Raw genomic sequence first — 15716 nt, 5'->3', positions numbered from 1 at the left:
TGTGAGTAGCTGCACGTACACAGTTTCCCAACATATTCAGCTAAGGCTGCCATGCAGGTAGTGAACTCTCCACAGGAGCTGGAACACCGAGATCCCCCTCAGTGCTTTAATTTAAATTAAGCTGCCTTAATTTCTAACCACTGCACTCTGTTGGACCTTATTCAAAGTGTTGGTGCTGACCTTTAAAGCCCTAAACAGTCTCAGCCCAGCATACCTGAAGGAGTGTCTCCACCCCCATCGTTCAGCCCAGACACCAAGGTCCAGCTCCGAGGGGCTTCTGGCAGTTCCCTCCCTGTGATAAGTGAGGTTGCAGGGAATCAGACAGAGGGCCTTCTCGGTAGTGGCTCCTGCCCTGTAGAACACCCTCCCATCAGGTGCCAAGGAGATAAAGAACTACACAACTTTTAGAAGACATCTGAAGGCAGTCCTGTTTTGGGAAGTGTTTCATAGTTGAGGCTTCCCTCCCCCCTCTGTGTTTTGTTGGAAGCCGCCCAGAGTGGCTGGGGTATAAGAAATAAATTATTATTATTATTCTCAAACACAGGAACTGAGCAACTTTCCACGTGAGTCCCCGAGCCCAGCTGAGGTGCTGCACCCTGTCATTTACAGCTGCACCGCCCTCCTCCTCCTGTGCCTCTTCGCCACCATCATCACGTACATCATCAACCACAGGTGACTATCCTGCCCCATCTCCCTCGTCTGGTCTCATCCTGCCCCCATGTCCTGGGCTTCTTACTTGCAACAAGGCCAGCGGGTGTCACTGCCTGCCAGCTTTTCCCACCTCCTCCTTTGTCTCAGTGTCAACTTTGTAGGACTCAGCGGGGGGGAGGATGGGGATTGATCCAGAATTTGCAAATCTACCTGCTGTTGGTGTACCTTGCCTTCCGCCCTACCTGCCACAATGGGCACCAGCCACCGCCAGCCTGTGGTCCTTCCTCAGCTCCTCCACCCACCTTCCTTTTGTGCCTGTTTTTCCCGCAGCACCATTCACATTTCCCGGAAGTGCTGGCACATGCTGCTCAACCTCTGCTTTCACATTGCCATGACGTCGGCGGTTTTCGCGGGGGGCGTCACCCTTACCAACTACGTGGTCATCTGCCAAGCGGTGAGTATGTTAGCAATGTATAGGCAACACGATGACCCTGTACATACGCAATAAACAATCTTTTATAGAATTCCTTCAAACCATAACAAGTCCAAAATGATATCTTTAGTCTTAAAGTCTCTGAAAAATCTTTAAATGAAGTGAGGTACCAGACTTTGTACGATGAAAGACAAGCTGTGAAGCTTTGTGTATTCAGCAAATATGATGTCCGACACTGAACAGTGATTCCGGATATAGACTACTGTCTCGTAGAATTCTTCGTCAGCGTGGTGGGAGGATATAGAATTGCTTCATAAACCCATCTTATTTTGAATGAATGTATGTAAAAGAAAATATAAAATGCTGTGGAACAGTGCTCATGTAATAATGTAATCGTTGCTGAGTATGGCAAGGAGGACCTCATCCTGTGGGCAAGCAGTTGTCTTTTCAGTGGCACACTGGTGTTGAACCCAAAGGAAACAGCAGCAGGCTGCCTTTGCCTCTGTAAGAATGCCCCATGGGCATGGCATCACATTATTAAATGGAATAAATAACACGGAGATGGCATCATTGCCGACAGCGTTCTTGGAAGCGCCGTTGTCATGGGGCATTCCGTCCCACATCTGGCAAGTGTCTCCCAGCCCTTGAGTGCAACTGACCCACAGGAGATGACTGTGTCCTCTGCCTTTACTCTCTACAGGTTGGCATCATTCTGCACTACTCTGCCTTGTCGACTCTTCTGTGGATGGCGGTGATGGTGAGAGTGATCTACAAGGAGGCCACGTGGAAGGCACCACAGCAGCAGGAAGGGGAAGCCCCCCAGCCAGCCCCCCGCCCAATGCTACGGTACCGAGGAAGAAGGTCTCGTAGGGAGGGAGCTGTAGGCTGCAGGAGACGCCCCTGCTCCAAGTTTACAAAACTGGGTTCAAGAGGAAACTAGTCATGATGGCAGTAATGCTTCTGAATACCAGTTACTGGAAACCACCAAAGGGGAGAGTGATGTTGTGCTCAGGCATCTGGCTGGCCAATGTGAGAACAGGATGCTGGACTTGACAGGCCATTGGCCTGATCCACCAGCTCTTCTTACAAGGCAACTCTTATGCCTTTGGGGAATGGATTGCTCCTTTTTGAACCAAGGGAGGGGGACTTATTCTCTCCGTCTCCAGCCCATGGAAGGTTTGCAGGTATAATTCCCACGTCCAGGAGATCAACAGTGGTGACTTTCTTTGTGTTTCAGATTCTACCTGATAGCTGGTGGGATCCCCCTCATCATCTGTGGGATTACAGCAGCAGTCAATATCCATAACTACGGGGATCATGACTCCTAGTAAGTAATCCAAAATGCTCCTTTTTATACAGCAAGGCTTCACGTGTTAGGACCCCATTTATGGGCAGGACTTTGGAAAACTGGTGGCATCTCACAAGTGCCAATTCCTGGGATAGATCAGGACTAGCCAATGTTGCTCCTTCCACCTTTTGCAGGACTCCAACTCTCATCAAATCCAGCTAGTATGATCAGGAAAGATGGGAGTTGTAGTCCCCCCCCCAAAAAAAAATCTGGAGGCCAGCATATTAGCTGCTGCTGGGCTAGATGCTCTTAGTGTGCCTCTATCGGCAGAGATTATTCACTTCCTTCTGGACTCAAATCACACCTCCCACAGAGAAAAAGGCCTACAGTGGTTACTCTTCCTTCTCCTCTCGCTGTTTCGTGATTGGAGAAGGCAAGGCAAGAGGCTTCAGGGATTAGCATAGGGTCACCCTACTAGAGCATGGGACTTGACAGGCAGCTATGACAAGCCCAGGCACCAAATCTTTGTAACTCCTGTTTGGGAAATACCTAACAACCAAGCAATGCAGTAATTATTAGCCACAGGAGGGGCGCAAGGTGCACGGTTTCTCTGCCAGGCAAGGTGCAAAGCCCTTCTTTTGCACCCTGTGAAACATAAATGTGCAGAGGTTTTTTTTAAAAAAAAAACTGGCCAACCGCCACCCGCCCATGACTCCCAAGCCTTCCCCCAATTAGTCAAAACAAAGGGGGAATGGGAAAGGAGATTGGGGGAGGCTCGGGCGTTGCGGGTGGGCGGCCGTTGCCCAGTTTTTTTTTAAAACTGCGCATTTATGTTTCACAGGGTGCAAAAGAAAGGCTTTGCACCTTTATACAATATGCATGTGTGCTTGGGCCCAGGGTCTTTTGCCTCACCATCCCCACTACTGACTCAGCTAAAAAAAAAGAAAAGAAAAAGTGCCCCGATTCATTGAAAAAAAATCTGGTAACCACATTAGCAACAAATGGAGGGGCATGGGCTTTCCATTGCTGTGGCAGACCTTTGGGTTGATCTCCCAGGACTCACCCTACATTCTCCCAGTTACTTCGGACCCACTTGATAGTTCTGCTGAACCTTCCCCCTCTCCCCATTTCCCTGCAGTTGCTGGCTGGCTTGTCAGCCAAGCATTGGGGCCTTCTACGTGCCTGCGGCTTTCGTCCTGCTCGTCACTTGGATTTACTTCCTGTGTGCCGGAATCCGATTGCAGTGCCAAGCCAAGAACCCCAAAGAGGCGCCCAAACCCCTGGAAATGCGTCAGCGGCTGGGTGGCAGCAGCAACCTCTTGACAGACTCAGGGTCCATCTTGGTCACGCTGAATTCTACCCCGCACAGTGCCGACGTCGACGGTGTTTACTCTTTAGGGGTGCAATTCTGGGCTCTTGTCATCACCCATTTCCTGTACATCACTCTCTGGACCTTCGGGGCCATGGCGGTGTCCCAGCGCTGGTTCCTCCTGAAGGTGGCCTTCAGCTGCCTCTACGGAGTCACGGCTGTGGCGCTGGGGCTCTTCATCTTTGCCCACCACTGCGCCCGCCGCCGAGACGTGCAGGGCTCGTGGTTCGCCTGCTGCCCATCTTACAGGAATGCTTTGCCCATGCAAGCCTACGTGCGCCCCGGGGTGGGAGTGGAGGACGGCTCCCAGGTCTTCATTGGCTGCAGCCCCGAGGCGGCTCAGTCCATCAAGTCCTCCTCTTCCCCCAGCAGCAGCAATTCCGCCCCGGGGCCTTGCAAACTCAACAACCTGCAAGTGGCCCTCGGCCAGGCGGATGGCAGCCCTTCGCAGACGGCCTGCTGTGAGGACGCCGAGCCTTGCAACAGCAAGAGCACCCCGCCGGCCAGGTACGCCAACAACCTGCACGGCCGCAGCAGACACCACAAAAGCAGGACTAAGCAGTACCGGGAAGGGAAACACCAGCAGCGCCTGAAGGCTCTGCAGGGGCCTTCCTCAGAGCACCTGACCAGCGAGAGCGGCAGCCTCCCCACCAGCCACTCGGAGAGCTACCAAAGCAGTCGGAACAGCCCTCTGAACAATCGGCGGCAGGGGGTGGTCCCAAGCCTGGAGTTGGCCCTGACGCAGTCCGACTTGAGCGACGGGAGCGGAGGCCACCACCACGGGGCAGACTTCAGCCAAGGCCAGCGGAGGAGCACCAGCAGAGACAACCTCAAGCACCAGGCCAATGCCGCAGCGGAAAAAGAGACTAAGAGGCGCTCCTTCCCCCTCAACACGGCCAATCAGAACGGGGGCCTGAAGGGCAGCGAGTACGACATAAACCTCACCGGGGCTGACAGCGCAGCCGGCATGAAAACGGGTCTCTGGAAGAGCGAGACGACTGTGTAGGGAAGGGTCAAAGGGCCAGGGGGCTGGAGCAGGTTTCCCCAGCCTCGGGCAGGAATTAGCAAGGCACTGGCATCTTGCTGCCAGAGCCTGCTGATGCAAGCTGCAGAGGCTGATGGTGTGCACTATGTGGGGCTTGGGCAGTGTCTGGTTGACCACGTTCCCAGACCCCCTGCCCTGCAGTCGAGAGGAAAGGTCACCTGACATCTGAGTTGCAAGGGGGCAGGGTAGGGAGAGGGTACGTGCATCACATCCTAGGAACCACACCATGCTCTCCATCACCGATATCCTGTGCACCAGGTGACTCGGCTGCTCTTTGTTCCTGGGGATCTTTTCCTGTCCCCACCAAACGAGCAGCGGTGGCCTAATTCGTACGGTGAAAGACAATCATTTGTTCTGGAGCATTGCAATCTATATTATATCCCTTCTGCATGTCACTTAGATCCTAGGTGCTTTTTTATTTTATTTTTTGGTATGGCATACCAAGGAAAGCAGTGTTTATAAGCTGAAATCTCTAGCATTGTATGTACATATGTATAGGCAAAATTGCTATCCAATTGAAGTGCCTACACACTTTATGTTAAAGCCATCAGTGTTGTGTCAAAGAGCTCTCGCCTTCTCCACGCCCCCCTCCAACATACCTCAGGGCCAGTTCTCGTGGCTACGCTGTGGCTCATCGTTGATGCAGCCAACAAACCAAATTGATTATTTTTGACACAGCTCCAAAGCTGGAGACAGGTGGTCATTTTAAACAGAATTGATGGTAGTAAGGCAGAGGCATCATTGTGCTCATGGGGCTGACCAAGGAGGTGGCTCAAACCATGTTGGTCCTTTTAAGTAATTTTTTTTTTTGGGGGGGAGCACTTTTAAACACCTTTGAGACATTCCCATCTGCTTAATTCCAAGGGGGGCGGGGACAGTCCACTGTTTATGGGTGTTTTATCAAGTTAATGAGCAATCACATGACCAAACTCCTATTGAATCTGCTATGTCAAAAATGAGCTCCATGTAGCCAACTAAGTCCTTGGGCTCTTTCTCAAAAGCAGCAATCCCTGCCAGCAGGCTGATCACTCCTTGCCCACTCCCGGCAGAGGACTTCTTGCATTGTATTTTGCAGTCCCACAGATAATTGCACTTGTTAGAGATGGAAAAAACTGGCCGTGAGAATGTGTTGTTTTCTAGTCTGGCTGACCTCAGACACCCCCCTTCCAAGCTTGTAAAGCTGTAGCTACGCTTTCAGAAGACAAGGAAAGATGAGAGAGGTTCAGAAGAAGAGGAAAGATTGTCAGTCTTGACTGAGGTCAAGGTGTGATTGGCCAAGGTGGGTTGCACCAATGACATCAACCTTTTACAAAGTTTTTTTTCCTGTTAAAAAGAACGGGGTTGGGGCAAATGCATTAAATGTTTAGAGGAGGAATTGGGTCAACTGCAGATTCGCTAAAGATAAAAGGGCACATAGAGGGTCAGATCAAAGTGGATCTGTAGTTAAAGGTGAGTCTTGGGGTCTGAAACAACTGAAGACTAGGGTCAGGGAAAGAAGATGATGTGCAATACCCCGGCATGAGCTTTGTCTTAGAATTGTTTAATAATAGCAGCAGCAAAAAGACCACCACTCCTCCTGCCTCTGAATTAGGCTGCTGAAGTTCCTGATATATTGCAAGTAGATTTATGCTTGTAGGGTACCAACAGGCAGTTGGTGCCATCTTCGGAGTCATCATTTTGCATTTGACTCTAGACTGGTTCCAGTTGGTAGACCAAGAAAAAATCCAGTAGGGGTCAGGATAGATTCTGCAAGGCAGATGTCTGTTCACACCTGGTCTTAAGCCACTTCGTGTCAAACATGTAGTTCATTAGGAGGCAGCGGCCTGAGCCTTTTGCTCCATTCTTCTCCTCCCTATCCATAGCCTTACAAAACCTGGTGCAAGGCGCATGACCTCTGAAGGTCACACTGAGATGCAAAGTGAGAAGAGGTCCTCAGCATGACGCAGTGCAATAAGCCATTTCCCCCCACCCTAAGAGGCAGCAAATGTAGCTTTTTAGTGACCATGTTTAGCCCACCGAATTACAGAGCTAACGTAAGTGTTTATTTTAAAAGCCATAGTCAAAACACAATCAAGCAAAATATCAGCTACAAGTAAAGTGGGCTTACCTCACTTTCATGGCATGTACTTGGCCTTGCAGAAAAAAAGAAAAAAGGGGAGCATAGCTTCTTTGTTTTTATGACACACTCTATGGCAGTTTTTCTATCCATGTTAGAGGGCCAACACCACCCAATCATTTAACTGCTCTTGCACAAGGAACCCAAGTGTTCACAGAGACAGGACACATGTCCTTAATCTACTCAAGTCTGCAAAGACTACAGCTTGCTTTTTGGGGGGAAGCAAGTTCTCTTCTTTCCTGTTTCTCTCCTTTCTACTCACTGATAAACATCTGGATTTCCAAGTTTTTTGGAGAAAAGTGCGTGTTTCAGGGTGTGGGAAGGTGTGTTATTAATTTAAATCAACGTGGAATGCATTGTGCAATTGGCTCACAGACTGGCCAACAGAACAGAGACAGGAACATTTCAGCGGGCGATCAAAAGCTATTGGCAAAGCCCTTGGATCATATAAATCACACCCACGTTTTTGCAGAATTAAAACAAGCCAACCCGCTATAAATTCCGACCAGGCAGAGAGATTATTTTATTATTTAGGATCATTGTTGTGCATTGTTTAGAGAGAGAAGACTTGTGAGGGTTTTCTGTTCACACCCATAAACCATTATTATACCCAGATGAGTGCTGTCAGTAACGCTGGTGGGGGTGTAGAAGTTGCTTAAAGCAGCAGAGTGAGAGGGGCAAACATATGGGAAGCTAAAAAGACGACAGAGGAATTTGTAGTATAGATGACTGTGTGAAAAATCCAGACAGGCGCTTAGAAATGCTGTCTCTTCACACTCCATCCCCACTGACCTCCGAGGACATGCTGCCACCACCTTCTGCATCATTTATGCAATACTAACAAACATTGACTCATGAGCAAGGACAGTGAGATCTTATGAGAGCCACAGATGTAGGAGGACTAAACATGTTGTTTTTCCTTCCGTTGAGTTCGTTAGATGGGTTTTCCATATTTGGGAAAGGGGAGGAGCATCCAGCTCCTAAAGACGTAGGCATCCTGCAAGGAGGGAAGTCAGCCGAGAGCCACAGTTAAGTATCCTTAAGAATTTACAGGAACACGGTGGGAGGGATTTTACAGTGAGCTCACCCCACGATTCTAGCATAACCTTTAAAGGCCTTTCTCATGCAAGCAGCCCTACCCATGTGGGTGTGTCTCACGAGGCCAGCTTAACATCTGGGCCTTTTTTTTCAGCTGGAACTCAGTTGCGGCACCTCTCTGGTGGGCTCCATTGCCATTCTAAGAGAACAAGGGAGGCGTTCATTGTGAGTTCCGGCACCTCTTTTTCTAGTAAGGTAGCAGTGAAACATCTGTGGGGTAAATGCATAGAAAAGCACTTCCCACAAAGGGCACCTGTGTCAGAAGCGGCTGAAGAATATAATTGTCCATTTTCAAGGGGGGGAGGGGTGCAAGAAATCTGAACAGGCCAGGCTCCCTGCACAGGCCCCTCTTCTCACTTTTTGCAATTTATATCACAGGCAATAACAAACAGCTGCTAGAAGAGGAAGCACATTCACTACAGTAAGTAACAGCAATGAATGCAAGCAGGGGGTGGATGCCAGGAGATATCTCCACAACAGAACCATAGCCTTGAGGGAAGACACAAACTGGGTACTATAAATAAATGTATAATTTTTACGCACACGTGTTGAAAATTCTTACTGCTCCTTTGAAATCAACTGTGCAGTGCTTACTAAAAATAAAGTCTTTATTCTGAACATGGCAGAAGATCAATGTACTCCTATAGACAGGCAGGCATACGCAGTCTCCTTGTCAGTAAAACATCACCTACCTCGAAAGGAGCTGCAAGGATTGTTTTGGTCCTCATGCTATTGGTTCCACCAGTCAAACAGGCAGAGCCATAGGCAATCAGTAGGATCCACAGTGGCTCTAAGAGCTGGCATGGAAAGTTGGAGCCCTTAAAGGGCCATGAAGCACTTATTACCTCCCAATCCCTGAATCTTCCAAGAACTGTTCCTCCTCCTCCTCCTCTTTCTCCATCACCTCTTTAGCAACTACAGTGGTTTCACAATTGCTTCCTCCTATTTAGCTTGAGAGCAGATCTATTCTCCTTTCCCTTACCTCTGAAAATTCCTTCTTGGTTTTATATTTTTTATATTTAAATAAAGGCCTAAATCATTTATATGTCAGTACTACAACCCACATGATATTGCCGATGCTGAACTTGTTATATATGCTTGCTACACTGAAAACAGTATTATCAGAAAAGCTTTGTATTATTACCTTATTTTGTCTGTTTACATTATGAGCAAATGACATATCACAAAAGAAAGCTTTTTGAGTGACAACGGTGCCAAAGAACAGAGAGCTTTTTTGAGAGACAACTGTGCCAAAGAAAGCATTTAATAGGGCTTTTGCATTTTATAAAAATGAAGTGTTTCTAGCAGATGTTTCTTGTTTAATATATTAAAGAATTGCAACATCCAAAAAGTTATCTATTGCTTTCTTACTCCTCTGGCTCTCTTGATACCTCACACAGTTCAGTATCTGGTTGGTCATGAAGTCATTTTTTTAAAATCAAATCTGGCAGTAACAAGAGTTTGGCCACAGTTACAGAGCAATAAACAGAATTGTGTGGCAACAATTTGAGCAACTTAACAAATCACATATGTCATTAATGTGACATACAAGCTTGTCTCTCAACATGCATGTAGGGACAAAAATTAATTAAGCAGCTCCATTAATAAGAGCGACTGACTCACCACCTCTCTTGTGACACGGGTATGATGTTCAGGAACCACCATACCATGTTCTATAAAGAGATGCTTGCAAAGCCACAACTTTTTCTTCTGGATCTAGGTTTAAAGCATGCATGTCTGAAACAACTTGCAATTAGATTTTTACTCTTCCACTCTCCCATGCCTAACTATGAGGACCATAAGTAGACCAGACAAACACTCATTCAAGTCAAACGCCAACTCAAAGAGGTATTTGTTGCTCTAGCTGGCTGACTGCCTCCACCCAAACCTTCAAGAGTGGATACTACTTCTCAACCAGAGATACGCATGGAAGCCTGCCAATCTTTACACCAAAAGTTGTCCTAAACAGCATGCAAACCACTGCAGTGTGGCCACTTCCTATACCTCTTCCCAGAGTTGAAGGAAAATAATCACACAACCTTGCCAACTGGTTACTAGTGGTCCCTACCTGTAACCAAAGTTATCCAGGCCACCCAAACCTGTCTTTAATTATTACCACAGTAGGGTGGAAGGAGCCATGCCTGAAGGATGCGGGAGATTCTTAGTGGGACAGGAGAGCTGGGGGGGGGGGGGAATCACATCTGGCAACCAATGAATCCCTTTGCTTCAGACAGTAGACAAGTCTAAAAAGCCCAGGACACAAATTTTCACAATCCTCTAGTGGTTATGATGGCTCATTTACCAGAAGTAATGTATTTAGCATTAACTCTGGAAGTGTATACTCTATTCTTACCAAACTAAGCCTCCTAGAGCAAAATATGTATCAGAAGGCTATTGCTTGCAAGCCTGTCTGAATCACTTGCAGCTTTGAGGTCACAGGCACGCTTGAGCCTTGCTAAACATCTCCTTTTCTTCTGGAGTCCGGATGTACTGCTCTATCTCACTGTCTAAAATGGGCTCATCCCCAGTGATAGCAGAATCTTCAAGGCTTAGCTCAGGAGTTCGTAGCCTCTTTGCGGGGTTCAAGACGCAGGGTGGGAGCAAAGGTTTCCGCTTGCTGAACTTCTGCTTCTCTACTGAAAGGGAGGCCTCTTCTACTGTTGCAGCGCTCTCATCGATTAGCTGCAGTGGCGCAGCTGCTGAGTTTTCTAGGTCACGGTCTTCCGTAGTATCCACGATGCGGAAGGCAGCCTGTAGAAGCACACGGCGGTGCCGCAGAAGGTCACCAATGTACTTTGCCACACTCCGACGGTCCACTTTCAGCACTCGCAACCAGCCCAGCTGAGAAGCCATTTGCAGGAGGATGTTATGCAGCTCCTTCAGTCTCTGGTGGGCTGGCCGGGGAGCCTCCATACCAGCAAGCTTACAGAACTGAGAAAGGGTGCAAGTGAGGCGATCGACAGGCCGGAGAGACTGCCAAGCCAGGAAGGCTGCTGCTGTCACTATGGGGATGGGGTGCCGGCCTGTCACCAGCCACGTGTCACTGGCAAGTTCCACCACCTGGATAGTCCTTGCCACCAGCTGCTCCTTTTCTTCCACAAACTTAGTCGGGACGCTGGGTGAATTCTGGAAAATCTTGAAGCTGGAAAGATGAAAATCAAAGAGCCTATTTAGATAGACTGCCTTGGGTTGGGAGATGTGGCAGGATGGAGAAGGCAAATAGGTGAAAGAGGGACATGAGCAAAACAAAGCATTCTGTGAAAGGGCAAAGGGCAGAAGGCCCTGCATTTTCCAAGGACACCAAAAAGGCAAGCTGAGCAGCTTGAATCAAAAAGGCAAGCATCTTCCATTAACCAGCACTATATGGACAGGGCTGAATTTACACTCTTCCTAACTTGTGCTCAACAAAATTCTGTTTGTTGGCTTCTTGCCCATAATAATAATAGGAAGGATTTCCAAGCAATTACGGGATTGGTAGCAGGAGCAGAATTCACAATTCTGAGAATTATTTGTTTAAAAAAGGACGTTTGCTGCCCCTGTGGCTAAAGAGAAAAGCCTGGAACTGCCTGAAGTGCCTCAGATGAAATCTCAGAAATCAGGGAGTTGGAGTATACATGCACATATGAAAATACCCATTTCTTCCATGATGGAAGCACACAGCACACACAGGGTTCCTAGGAAGTCTGACATCCAAGCACTGACCACACCCATCCCTGCTGAACATTTAAGAAGCTTGCTGTTTCATCAGCCTTCCAGTCAATATACCACACAGTCTGTATGATACTTGTAAATTCTGTCTCTGAAATATGGAAATTGCACACCAACTTTGAGAAGTATTGTCAAGGAAAGGGCATAAGTACTTCAACATACCCGTTTAGGTGGGTTTTCACCATATCCATCAAGCTGAGAGTAGGCACATCCAGTGCCAGTTCCTTCAGGAAGCGTAGATAGGTCTTTGCAAACAACTCCTTGTCTCCATAGAGTAGCAGGCAGACTGTGCCCATGGTCAGGGGCCAGTTGTGCTGGCGGCAGGTCACAAAGACGCAACAGCCCACAAGCATCTCCTTCTTCTCCAAGCTGACTAAACTGAAGCAGGGACGTTTGATTGCCTGCTGGTAATAGGACACGGCTGTATCTTCAAACAGAGAAGGAAGCCGCAGAACTTTGCAGAGATCCCGAACACGTTTGACTCCTGTGGGGGGAAATACCACAGCAGTACTTAAGAAATGTTTCCACATACACATTTATCAGTGACAAATCTAACCGCAGGGTAGGTCTCTGCCTGTATGAAGCTGCCCATATACTAAGATAATCTGTGGAGGCTCTGTTTCACATGCTCCCACTTTCAGAGGTTAGATGGGTGGCAATCATGGATAACATATTTTCAATTGTGGTAGTGTAACTGGAGTGTCCAAACCAAGCCTACTTTGGCTTTTTTTTTATATTATGGAGAACTTTTTAAAATGAAAGTCTTTGGGGGCTCTAATTGAGAATGGCTGTTAGTATTGCTGTTTCAACTTCATATTTGATTTTAATTTGGCTTTTAGTTATGTATTGATTTTTATTTTTTGCAGCTGCACACACAATTATAATAACCATTTAATGGTAACGGAAACAGACTGGTCCATGGTTAACCAGTCTGTCAATGATTCAGGTGGGATTTGATCAGGCAATCAAACTGAACTGTGGACTCTATGCACCTCTAAAACTCTAAAATAGGTTGTTTTGATGTTGGTCCCACAGCAAATAGGTAAGACTGTTTTAAAAATGCAAATTTCTCTTTGCTTTTAGAAAGTGGAACAATGCAGCTCTTGTGGATGACAGGCACATTAATTTCCACAAAGCATCAAAAGAGTAATGCAGAATACATACCTCTCTGTACACAACGGCTCGTTTGCTCATTCTGACCAGTACTCCGTGAATATGTGACTTCTATGAGATAAAAACACAGATATCAGCCAAACTTTGGTCCAAGCTCTCAAACATGCACCCATTTTTAAACTGTTGAATGGGGTAGGGCCTGTCTATATTTGAGAACTGCTTGCAAGTCGTATCTCAAATCCTATGTCTTTGTAAGATACAAAGAGTTTTGAGCTATTTTGCTATTCTTAGCCTCACCTTGTAAATGTTCTTCATCAGCATATGTGGTTGTGAGAAGCCCTTCAGTCAGAATGAAGCCACAGTCTGCGCACACCAGCTGGTTCTGAGCATAATGAGAGTCCTCTACAATTTCCAAGGAGCCACAGTCTGGACACTTCTTTTGGCTCGACATCTTAGCAGCCTGAAAGCATAAATCAGGTCCACAGCTGGTCACTGATATTTTGGTATTATTTAATTGCTTCCATGTATTACATTTACCGTATATCCTACCTGTCCTTTGAAGAGCTCCATTTTTTTCCTCACAACTCTTTGAAATTAGTTGGTTGTATTACTACTACTAAGGGACATGGGTGGCGCTGTGGGTTAAACCACGGAGCCTAGGACTTGCCGATCAGAAGGTTGGCGGTTCGAATCCCCGCGACGGGGTGAGCTCCTGTTGCTCGGTCCCTGCTCCTGCCAACCTAGCAGTTCGAAAGCATGTCAAAGTGCAAGTAGATAAATAGGTACCGCTCTGACAGGAAGGTAAACGGCGTTTCCGTGCGCTGCTCTGGTTTGCCAGAAGCGGCTTAGTCATGCTGGCCACATGACCCGGAAGCTGTACGCCGGCTCCCTCGGCCAATAAAGCGAGATGAGCACCGCAACCTGAGTCGGTCACGACTGGACCTAATGATCAGGGGTCCCTTTACCTTTACTACTACTACTATTATTAATTGAGTTTATATACCATCCTATACCTAGGGCTTTCAGGGCGGTTCAAAGAATAGTATCAACCTAACCATTTGGAATTACCCACAGAATTGCTGATTTTTTTATCATTTACTAAGTATTAAAGTATATCAAATTCTATTCGAAAACCACAGTCACTGCCGGGATGTTAGAAGACATAATAGGACACAAAGTATGGAGAAGACAGAAAAACAAAGTCTTTTTATTTCCCTCAAAATCAAGGTGTCTCCTAGCTTGAAGGCCTACCATACTCTCACATTTGAAAAGTATCATCATAAAATCAGTCTGAGGCTTCTACAGTACAGCGTTACATTTCTGAAAAGAGCTACAAAGACTACCAGAGATTTGTGGGGGCTCTGTCTTCAGTTCTGATATGCAGAATGCAGCTTTGATTAGGAGGGGAAGGAAACGCTCTCAACGTACTCAGCTCAAATTACATAGGGCCTGATCCTGTCTTGTCATTGGAAACAACTGTATTTAAAGACTGTTGGTGGGGGTGGGGTGACACAGTTTGTCCAAAACTGGAGGGAGCCTGGATGTGGGGCTTGCGGTTTTTCCTCTCACATTTGAAGCACCACCAGCATTTCTATTAGAGTTTGGTGATAAGAATATACCTAGCATCACGAACACTTTTCTGGTGGCCTGGCAAGACTTGCCCCACAGCCATTCGCTAAACAAGTGCTTCTTAATTTTAAAAAAGGGCACGGAGACAAAGTTGTTGTGGAAAGCTCCTCCTTTGTTTCTCCAGAGGCTCCTAAAGGCAAGTGAATAATGCCAGGGCAACCTGGAGTGCGGGAAAGCGGAAGAGATGTGAACTGCTGGCTGGTTAGGGGAAACTGACTTGTGTGATTTCAATAATGGTGATGTAAAAATTGGGGTTTGGCTTTTGCTTCCCAACTCCCCATGGGACTCTGAGTCCCCTAAGTCCATGACTGGCCAGAGAAGAATGGATGGAGGCAGAATCCAGTGGAAAGCAAGGCAGATATTTATTTTTCTGTTGCAACAGAGTCCCCTCCCCTCCTTCCAAGGAGGGAGAGACCCTCAACAAAAGTGTGCAGGAACCTTGACATTGCCCAACCCCCTTAGCCAAAGACCACCCCAAAATCGTCATACATATATCATAGGAGGCAGTCTACAGCAGAAACCCTGCCTACCAGGATACCTGATAATGGTCGCCGACTGCATTACCTGGGAAGCCTGGCCATTCTTTCGTGATGGTTATTACTTTAGTTCCTGAAGCCAGGTCACAGGCTCACCCTATTCATACACAAATACACCCTTAAGACAGGATTTGCAAGCGAAAAGGCAATGGGGAGGCTTTCCCCATTTGCCTCCCTCACTGCAGAGGAATATTTGAGGTCATTGAGAGTCAAAATGGCTTCAGGATTGCTCTCCCGTACTATTTCAGACACATGGTTTATATATATAGATATGTGTGCATTTATGAATATTTATTCTATATTTGAGGCCTTAGAATTCTTATAACAATGGAGAGGAGGAGGATTGCTGGCGGTGCTCACAGAATCAGCGGTAGTTGGAAGGGGGTTTCTGCCCACGCCACTCGCGGGTTGCATGCCCTCCAAAAAAATCCCATATCCCTCCCAAAAAAACCCGGCCTGGCTCCTAGACAGCCACCCAGGAGCCTCTTTCCCCCTTTACGCGGGCTGACTTACTTCTCGCCGCCGCTTTCGCAACACCGGAAAAAGCCGGGGGAGCTTTTTCAAGAGGGCACACGCTCCTTCCGGGCAATCCCCATGGCAACGGAGCAATCGGGCCCGGACGCGCTCCAACGCTAAGCGGCCTCCGGAAAGAAACAAGGGAGCGCAGGACAAAGGTTCCGCCAGAGCCGCCCAGCTCGAGGGCGTAAGAGATGCGGCGAGGCGGAGCATT

At 47.5% G+C, this 15716-nt stretch overlaps 2 protein-coding genes across 3 annotated transcripts in view; one reads left to right on the top strand and one right to left on the bottom strand.

Annotated features, from left to right (window-relative positions):
* Positions 1-9351, top strand: part of ADGRA2 (adhesion G protein-coupled receptor A2) — a 111689-nt gene extending 102338 nt beyond the window's left edge. The window contains exons 15-19 of the mRNA XM_080982329.1: positions 545-672; positions 982-1105; positions 1785-1930; positions 2322-2411; positions 3511-9351. Coding sequence (XP_080838455.1) covers positions 545-672; positions 982-1105; positions 1785-1930; positions 2322-2411; positions 3511-4747 — 1725 coding nt within the window. The 3' untranslated portion in view covers positions 4748-9351. The remainder of the gene's footprint in view (positions 1-544; positions 673-981; positions 1106-1784; positions 1931-2321; positions 2412-3510) is intronic.
* A 971-nt stretch (positions 9352-10322) lies between these two features.
* Positions 10323-15415, bottom strand: LOC308463794 (transcription factor IIIB 50 kDa subunit-like). Of its 2 annotated transcripts, none has more exons than XM_080982515.1 (5): positions 15347-15415; positions 13119-13281; positions 12873-12932; positions 11871-12192; positions 10323-11142 (listed from the first exon to the last, which is right to left on the bottom strand). In XM_080982515.1, the coding sequence occupies exons 1-5, from the start codon at positions 15398-15400 to the stop codon at positions 10434-10436; spliced, it is 1308 nt and encodes a 435-aa protein (XP_080838641.1). In that variant the 5' UTR covers positions 15401-15415; the 3' UTR covers positions 10323-10433. The 2 variants fall into 2 exon arrangements, with proteins under 2 accessions (XP_080838641.1, XP_080838642.1); XM_080982516.1 differs by lacking the exon at positions 15347-15415 and adding an exon at positions 13371-13380.
* Positions 15416-15716: the final 301 nt, after the last annotated feature.

Source organism: Podarcis pityusensis, assembly GCF_964106645.2.
Source record: "Podarcis pityusensis genome assembly, chromosome: 15".
Lineage (NCBI taxonomy): Eukaryota > Metazoa > Chordata > Lepidosauria > Squamata > Lacertidae > Podarcis > Podarcis pityusensis.
Note: the sequence above shows the minus strand (reverse complement) of the source record. Positions and strands in the feature narration are given on the sequence as shown.